The 10,146-nt window shown below is 32.6% G+C and overlaps 1 protein-coding gene across 1 annotated transcript in view; it reads right to left on the minus strand.

Moving 5' to 3' along the window:
• The window catches only part of LOC122271730 (fibrillin-1-like), a 23,636-nt gene that overhangs the window by 11,282 nt on the left and 2,208 nt on the right, over positions 1–10,146 (minus strand). Inside the window, exons 2-4 of the mRNA XM_071185324.1 lie at positions 9,496–9,618; positions 9,257–9,388; positions 2,873–3,016 (exon numbers count right to left, since the gene is read on the minus strand). Of these exons, the coding sequence (XP_071041425.1) occupies positions 2,873–3,016; positions 9,257–9,388; positions 9,496–9,618 (399 nt within the window). The remainder of the gene's footprint in view (positions 1–2,872; positions 3,017–9,256; positions 9,389–9,495; positions 9,619–10,146) is intronic.

Below are 10,146 nucleotides of genomic sequence, written 5' to 3' on the forward strand. Positions count from 1 at the left end.
ATATATATATATGAAATCCTGACTGTGTTCAGTCAGCATGCTGGATATAGGGGAGATCTCAGTATTTGGCCCGAAGGGCCACCAACCGATTCATCGATACTGTTGGTCATATAACTAGGGAGTCATAAAAACTAATAAGTTCTGTAATGTTGAAAAAAGTTCAAGTCCTTGATGGTATTCGGCATGAGATGAAATGTTGAACATCATTCTGAAGGGGATATCCCCTTGAGTAAGGATTGTAGTAAGCTGAGCACTTCTTGATTTTTCAGCAACTCCTGCAGTTTTCTCATTAGTGAGACTAGTCCTTGGTCGTTTCTATTTTCGATTGGGTCGGGCCTTGCACCCAGTGAAATTTTCAGTCTTCATCAGGGCTGAAAGCCCATATATATCGAGACGGAAAAGAGTAAAAACTGGTTACTAATAAATTTCCTTTTTTGGTTTTTTTCCGAGAATAATAAAAATCTATAACTATCAATTGTTTTTAAGGGATACAATTTTTATATCGGATTGCTTCATCGAAGGGAAAAATTCCGTTACAGTGAAATGTTATTGTTGAGAATAGATTAACTCCTCCTGAATATTATCTAATATTGAAATAGTTCTTCTACCAGTATTTTCTCTTTTTCCGTCCCGATTTCAGGCCTGGTCAGCATGTGCAGAAATAAAATAATGAGTACAAAATTGCAAATCTCAAAAATGTTTCAATCTTGTAATTTATGAGTGTAAGGAAATGAGAGCATAGCTCCCAACTTTATAGGACGGTCCATAAATGATGTCCCACTTTTTCTCAATATTTTTTACTTCTATTTCTCTTTTGTCTATTCCTCTTTCTATTTCTCTTTTGGTGTGAAAACGAGACGGAAAAGAGTAAAGACTGTTAGTAAAACCATTTCAGTTATAGCTAGTTTTTGGGAGGAGTTTACTTATCCTTTTTTTAACCCTTTTGCACCGGACGGGACATGTGCTGTCCCAGTCTGGTAAATTTTTGATATTACGGCTGGGACAACATATGTCCCAGTTACTGAAAAATATCTAGGACAGAAAATAACGCCCACTTAGGTCTCCAAACCGATTTCCAACCGACTTGCTCCCGACAGCGAATAAATATTTTCGAGTGGTAGTTTATAAATTGGGATTTTTGTTTTAATAATTTCAATTTATTAGGTTTTTAGCCACCACTATTTCTAAATAATTCGAAGGATTATTCGAAGGCTCCTTCCTCTGATGAAGGGTCGAAATGAGTCGAAAGAGAATTTACCCTGATAACAAGTTGAGACAGCTCGCTTACATTAGAGAGTCATCTGAAACTGAAGAGGAGATCGACAATGAAGTCGTTTCATCCAATCACAATGATTTGTTTGATGATGAAGTTGTGCTCCAGAACCAGAATCCACCATCATTTTCATGGTCCCGTCCAACTAACTTTACACCACGAATGCCACTAGTTACTTACATCAAGGATCAAACAAATTTCTATATTGGCAACGAAACCACCGAAGTGAATTCTTTCTTCAAGATCTTTTCCAAAAGCTTATTCATTTACATTTCCCAATGTACGAACGAAAGTATAGAAATGGAAAGAAAGAACATTTGGGAATGCGAGCAAGGAAATCAATAAGCAAAGGCCCTCTTCCTCCAAAATTATATCATCATCATCAACAGCAGCGAGACTTTTCAATGTTGGAAACCACTTCCCAATTGAGGGAAAAACGCGCAGAAGATAAAGATGTGCATGGTGCACAAAAAGGAAGAAAGAGGCACACTCGGAAATAGTGTGCACCACTTGCAACGTAGCACTGTGCAAGAATTGTTTCCAGTCCTACTACACCCTCAAAAAACCAAGACTTTAGATACTGTTGTTCCTCCACTATTTTAAATTTTTTACCTTTCTTATTTTATAACAATTAATTTCGAAAAGTGTTTATAAATAAATATGTTAATAAAAATATTAACGCAAATGTACATGAAAATGTTAATAGAAAAAAAGCGTTGCCTAAAATAATCATCTAAATTTTAAGAAACTGTCAATAAAAATGAGTTATTGACTCTAGAATTCCGGCCGGGACAAATCCTGTCCCGGGAATTAGATGCTTTGGGCTTACGGTGGGACATATGCTGTCCCATCAATGAAGCTTGTGAAATAATTGTTATTGATGGTGCGCTGCTATGAGGACGTTTAAGCGTCTCCAAGATCTTCAACCTTTTAGGCATAAAAGTTATGTTATCTAATAATCGCTTGAAGGAGAAATAACTGATCCCGGCAATGTGCTCACTTTGATTTTTCGCCGTATTGAAAGGGTTAAACTATTTAACAATATATACTTTATCTTGGAAAAGGAGAAGTTACATATAAATGTTTAAATTATAAACGAAATCTTGATAATTACAAATATTTTATTTTTCTCGAAAAAAAGCTAGAATGAAATGTTTTTCGCACCAGTTTTTGTTCTTTTCCGTCTTGCTATAAATACCAATGCTAATTATATTTTGCTCAAACCTCACATTCTGAAAATTATGAACACTTTTTAGATCGCGTTTTAAATTACAGTTTTAAACTCAAGCATAGCGCTTCAGTGAATTTTGTTAGCATAGTAGTAATGATAATAGGTAAAATGCATATTTTGATCTGAAAAATATTTCATTTGGAGATTTCAAATATTTTAATTATGACTAAATGTGCAATGTCATACATCTTGTCACCCCGTTTCTCCACTTTGTCACAAACTGTCACTATTTCCAGAAAAAACCTCCCATCCTAACAAGGTATAATGCGCAAACGGCTCCTAAACATATTATTTTGAAATCCAAACAAAAATCTTAATCTGAAAACGATTTTTTACCTTGTCATAATAGAATGTGGAAGGAAACTTACCTTCGCATTGGCCATTTGTATCAAATCTCTGACTTTCTCGACATCGGCATTTATAACCATTTTCAGAATCGAAATCTTCGAAACAGAGTGCGTTCTTTCCAGCGCAATCTTTATTACCTCCTGCTTCAGAACACATCAGTTTCCCTAATGGTTTAAAGGAATTACATGAAATTAATTCTTTTAAGAAATTTCCAGTTTTAGCTTCCATTTCTGTTTCATAAAGTGTTTTAATCAGGAAAATATAGCACTTAATATGCACTCGAAGTCTTTTTAAAAGTTAAAAAAAAAAAAATGGAATCAACCAGTAACATTTTGAAAGAGTTCTCACGAACTTACCTCATAAAACCCTGAGATCACTGTGTTCACAGCATATATACAATCTAAACGTAGACTTTTTCGATAAAGCCATAGAATGTAAAACAGCAAATTTTAATGAAATCTTTAAATTTGAAAATTATATCAAAGATAAAAACTACAGACCAATAGCTGCACATTTCACCTCCGACGCCTCATATCATAACTATCAAAACAAATAATTTCATCAACCTTTCTGAAAATATCGTTTACTCATGCTGATACAATTCGGAACAACTCCAAAATCAAACAAACACAATTATAGTGCAAGCTGCTCATTTTATTTTTTTACTCCTTTTTAGTTATTCAAGCAAAGTGCTTGAAACATTCATAAAAGCAATTCCACTTCCTGCTTACCTCAATGCTCAACCAAAACAGTGTTAAAATTCTAGATGAATGGGCAGGTGCCCAATAAAATCAAAACACTAGGACTAGGAGATCACTGTGTAATTTAGTAGTGGGTAATTTACAGGCGACAGTGGTGACTAACAGTCACCTCTCGAGGGGAAAGGGTTAGTTATTTTAAGAAGTTTACTGTTTTAGCTTCCATTTCTGTTTTATAAAACGTTTTAATCAGGAAAATAGAGCGCTTAAAAATATTCTCAGCGACATTTGTATTATTTAAATCACTTCTTGCATAATACGTTATAATAATATGCAAACGTTACAGAAATATTTAGGGGTAATCAACTACTTAACACATTTGGGGCTCGAAAAAAAGTATTCTTGATGCAGATTGTACTTACTAAAATATTTCTTGATAATAAAAATAAATTGCATTTGAGGTTTTTATGAAGTAAAAAAAGGGTCGCAAACTCTAAGAGTTTACAAGACAAAATACACAATTTATATAATTACCATGTGACGCCTAGAGGACAAATTAAATGGATTGGTTACTAAACATTAGAGGGTAAAAGTTTTAGTAACTAAACTAGTAAATAATTTATGTTGTCGGTGAGGGGACTTTGAGGGCAAAGTGTTGCTGATTATACAAAGTGATATTTTTCTATTTTTTCAAAAAAATAAAATCCTGACTGATATCAACCTTTTGCGCTTTTTAAAATTAATTTTTCTTTTTGAAGTAAAATGCCCCTTTTTCTTCTTTTTAAGAAATAAAATTTCTGCTGAACTTTAATTTCGGCAAAATAATTTAATTTTACAATTCAATAAAACATATTTTTTAGAACATTGCCAGTCGACTTTGGTGAAGAATTTAGAAACCTTTCAAAATTGTCTTGTACTACTAACTATAAAGATAATCAAGTCAAATGTACAGCACAACTCTTTCTTCTAACTATTTTACTTCTTTAACCCTTTTTCTTGCCCTTACCCCATAATTAGTTTTAAACAAATATTAACCAAATTTTTTCACCGACTCGCTGTTACCCATATGGAGGTACTTTGATTTCAATTTTAACTATTTTCAAGAGATGTCTGCGATATTATCAATGTTCTTTATTAATTTTAGTAATAATTTAAAATCTATCTGGCAGCCATTAAATCACGCAAAGCTCCGAAAGTATTAGTTCCAAACGTTTCAGCACAGCAGGCAGCAGAAGCATTAAAATTAATTCCATCTCTGCCATGAGATAAGATAGAAAACTAATCCCAATGCTTCCCTACATGCTGTGCTACTTCCTCAACACCTCTCTTGTGTATCGTATCGTTATAATCCATCTCTCTCTCTCTCTCTCTCTCTCTCTATATTCATGTAAGACAAGAGTGAGAAGANTCTAACTTTCCATTCAATTTAATTTATAAAGCGGAAAAAGGAAGAAATGTATAGAATAAGCAAAAATATATATATATATATATATGCACCGCTATTTCTAAACAATATTTCCAAACTTATACAATTCACCACTTTTATCAGATATGTCATTCACCGTTCAAGTCAATATATACTTCAAATCATGTTCATATTCTTGTAAGTGTTATCACAATGTCACAAAAACAAAATGTTTTATTCACTGTATGATTTTCATGATGTATGGGGTAGGGGCTGCTTTTAAAAAACTAGCAAAATCAGTCGAATATTTGCACATCTAGTATGTAGTTATTTACCGTTTAGCCAGACGGGAAAGCCAAGTAAAATTAGCTTGGCATTCAACGTGTTAAAGGGGTCCAAACTTTGGAGCGCTCTCCTGCACAAACTATTGGGACTATATTTCCAGGATTGCGGATACCCCCTATATTTATGGGGTTCAGAAAACCGAAAGGTATACGGAGATTCCAAACTTGCTCCACCTAATCTGAAAATTATTCCTAGGGAAAGCAAAATTTATAAATTATTATTTCAGTTTAAGATTTTTGTTTAAATAAATTAGATCCAAAGTTGCTTTTCTGTGGCTCTACTGATAAATAATTCTAATTTATATGTAAAATTCTATTTCCTTTCTGCAACGTGATGAGGCTAAAGTGTTTGCACAAAAGTTTTTGTGCACACTTATAGTTTTTTAAATAAAGTAGGGCCACTAGCATCCTTGAGTAGATATTTAACGATTTATCTAATGCAGGCCTGCCAATTTCTACACTTTTTGCAAAAAATTTTATTGAGTGATAGACATTTAAAAGCCAAAGCTTTCAGACCCATAGCTTGTGTATCGTATAGTTAAAATCCATCCATCCATCTATATACATATACAGACATCTATATATCTATACATCTATGTATATACATATTTACAAATCATCTATCAATCTCTATACACATTTCGTAACTTAAAATATCATCTGCACCAATTAATTAGTATATTTGAGGTCACAAAACTCAAACCATTAAGATTGAATCCCAGAACGTGAAGATCCAACCATTAGATTATATGTTATTGAGTGTAATCAGTTTTTTATTTCGTGCTTCGTACATCGAAAAATATCAGTTTTAGCATCTATATTATATAAAACGCTTATACGTACGTATGTATCAATAAAACCGATGATATTTCTTTTCTCGCGCTGGCAACAGCTTTCATTTTTAATTGATTGGATTCGGCGCGCAAGAGCACGTAGTGAGCATCATATGGCTAATCCATGTAATATAAAACGCTAATACGTTTTAATTGATGGGGTTCGGCGCGCAAGAGCACGTAGTGAGCATCATATGTCTAATCGGGTGAATTCTCACCGAATTATCAAAAAAATTCTCACAAAATTATCTTCATCGAAGCCAATGCTTTACATCCGGCGTTCAGTACTATTTCATATTGTCTTACAACGCATGGTTTGAGCCCTCTGGTGGGAAAGACTTTAAAACAAAACTTACAACAGTTACTTTTCTCAACAACTGAAATTTAGAATAGTGTGATTAAGAAAAATATGTGAACTGTTTGCATTTTCAAACTAATATTGAAATGCACAGGTTTAGAATTTTCTACAGTGAGAAGTTTTCGGAACTTCAGTGTTCAAAAAAGTATACAAAAGCTAGACGTTAAGAACGTATCCAATGAGCGAGCAAAGCGAGCATCGGATTGCGAAGCTGTCCGAAATGAACTGCGAAAGCAGTTCCGAGGGCTGGCGAGCGCTAGCGAGCAGGGGGCGAAGCCTCCTAGTTATTGATAAATGGGTAATTCTTTGGAAACATGACAAAACGGACCAAAAAATTTCTTCAAATTTAAAGTTTTCAAAACGATCAAAAATTTTTTTTTGTATAAATCGTTAGTTACATTTATTAATATCTTACAGGCAGCAGTGTAGTTTATTGACATTTGCTCGAGAAAAAAATAAAATAGAAATTCATCAAATCTTGAATGCCAGGAAAATGACATATTTGCTTAGTAGTTTAAAAAACAGTAATTTAAAGCTAATAGTAAGTAACTAAACTTAGCCTTTATGTTAACAAACACAGTTTAGAGCAAGCTGCTCAATTTATTTTTGATTCCTTTTTAGTTATTCAAGCAAAGACCTTGAAACATTCATAAAAGCAACTCCATTGCCTGCTTACCTCATTGCTCAACCAAAACTGTTCAAAAATTCAAGATGAATGGGATAGGGGCCGCTTCGCGGCCCAGGTGCCCAGTAAAATCTAAACACTAGGACTAGCCTTTATGTTAGCTGGACCATAAATTGCTTAAATTAATTCTTTTATCCACTGTAGAAAGAATCAAAAATGTTTTTGTTGCTGATATGCACAGAATAAAATTGTGCATAATAATCAATCATTAAATAAATAAATAACTTTGATTACATTCAAGAATGTTAAAATCATACATAAACTTGGTATCAGGTTAATATTTGCTTTCCCTCTTTACAGTATGCATTTTAAAAAAAATTCTGGTAATACTTCATTGTCCTGGCATTCATAAGCCAGGAAAATGACAAATTTGCCATTTTATAGCATTTAACTTTAATCTATCAGTTTGGCCTAAGACGTTTACATCCCGCAGAAAACAACAGGATTTCTTAAAATAACTCAGATAAATCTATGTAGTTTATGTTATTAATGATTTCTAGAAGACAGGAGAATGACAGCATAAAAACCTACTCACCTTGAAAAATTTTTTGAAATAGATTTTGAAACAGAAAGTTGGTTCTTTATTTATGAAACAAGACATGTTCAGATAGGAAGGTATTTAATCAATCTGTTAACCCGTATTGTCCCGATATTATATATTGAAATCATAAAAAAAGTGGTTTTATGGAAAAAGTGGTATATTGGTAAAGTGGTAAATTAATTGGTTTTCCTACTGTTAGGGCATGCAAAAGTCATTGATAGATCAAAAGGTATTTGCTCCTTATAATTCAGGATCTAATCAGAAATAACTAAATCATTCTGGTATCTGAGAATCTTTTAATTCACCCAGATAAATGAAAGTGCTGAAAAAAGTTTCCCACAACAATGAATGTCTTTGAAAAAATGAACTGTCCTAAATATATGATACGCTGGGCGTTAATCGGTTAAGATAAGATATTGATTGCTGGCGCTATCTATTTTGGTTATAAATCACTAAATAAAAGTAGCCTGGAAAATGACAGATTTTCATTTGACAAACGAATTATCGACAGAAAAAATTATTCTAAGAGAAGTTTTATTAAATAATACCCTCTGCGTATATTCTAGAAATGCTTACAACTGTTGAGATAAAAAGAATTAGATATTGAAAAAGTATATGAGACGTTTTGAATCTAGTTATTATTGAAAATATTGTTTGTGACAGACCAGAAACATGACATTTTGAAATTAAATTAAATTTTTTAACTTTACAAAACAGTCAATGTTAATGCAAAGTCATTTTAAAATGTTAACAGCGATGCTATTCATAATTTTTTTTTAAAAGTACTTTTATTAGTATAGTATTAGATCTTAGAGCAAGGGACTGTGAATTGTCATATTTCGTGAGAATCACCCATATGCCTTACCGATTCCTCTTAAGTTACTGTCAAAGAAACACGATGTCCACTTGCATTGGTTTCCATCTCATGTGACCGTACATGGTAATGCAGTGGAGGCCAGAAAGAGTTATGAGTGAGTCATGACTACCAAATTCTCGCTCACTTTTCAAGAAACGCATATCGATGTAAAATTGTGCCTAATTCATTGTCGTAAGCATGTCATTAGGTTTGAAAGATATGCTGAATATTTAAAAAAAATATTTTGATATACAAATTTCTGTTTAACTGAGTTCAAAATTTTGAGGTAGCAATTCGAATTCGTAAAATTTGGAGTAAGTCAGGTGTGAAATTGACTAATGTTCAGTTATCTATTGTTAGATAGGAAGGAAGGAATAGGAAGGTTAGATAGGATTACCTGTTTTGTACTCAGCCTTGTTTTGGTTACATCTTCTAAACCATAATTGTATTCAATTCATCTCTATAAATAAGTTATATAAAGTTCTTAAGTTCATAAAGTTTTTCCTATAAATTACTCTCCGCAAAATTATTGACCTATGTTATTTTATTTCCTTATATGATAGATAATATTTACACATTTAAATAATTTAAATTTCGAATACGAAATACAGCTATGAAGATTTAATTTAAAATAAAAATGTGTTTCAGAGTTTTTTTTAAACCTGATATTTATCTCCATCTTACTTCGACATGTTACTTCATCATTGTTGTAAGCATACTTCCCTTCACACTTGCATTTGAATCCCAGTTTAGCATCCGCTATACATTGATCATTGGGACATAAACCAAGAGGCAAAGTTTTCGCAGTACATCGATCTACAAAATAATATTAAACATTATTTTATTATAAACAATTGTTTTCCAAATAATTTATATTGTAGAGTAAATGAGTGATAATATTATTACTCTCATTTTAACCTTACCAACACACGTAAGTCCACTTGAAGCGTAGGTAGGGGGGCAAAGACATCTCTCAGACTTATTCACTTTTAAACAGGTTCCTGCACCGCAATCCTTCTCGCATTTCTGTGATTCATCAGTGAGTTCTGAAATGAAGACAAATATACTGAAAAAATGCTTGGACCTTAATTACAGACTACATTATCACATTCGCCACCTCGCCAAATGCGATAAAATTGTAAATTTGGCGAATAAAATTGTGTTTTGGTGAAAATATTGGCGAATGATTTTTTTCTACTAGAAAGAAAAATATATATATTTGACTAGATGCTCAAAATTACGTCAAAATAATGGTTTTTAAACAAATCAGCATTTTTTATTCGATTAACAGTAATATTCTGTAGATGCACCGTATAACAAATTAGATTACAGTCCAAATAATACAAGCCTGAAACAAACTACCGTAAAATAGTTTTCTATGGCGAAAAAATTAAGCGTAAAAAATTGTTAAGATTTGCATCTGACGAAAACTTTCTAAAATTGGCAAAGACTTTTGATATTTGGCTAATTTACTGACTAATATTTTGAAATTCTTAGTTGAGCCCTGCTTTTATCAATAATATATTCAAGGTGGCCGCAACTTGGAAATACTCAGAAAAGTGACAGAGATATCT

The sequence above is a fragment of the Parasteatoda tepidariorum genome, chromosome 9 (assembly GCF_043381705.1).
Source record: "Parasteatoda tepidariorum isolate YZ-2023 chromosome 9, CAS_Ptep_4.0, whole genome shotgun sequence".
Lineage (NCBI taxonomy): Eukaryota > Metazoa > Arthropoda > Arachnida > Araneae > Theridiidae > Parasteatoda > Parasteatoda tepidariorum.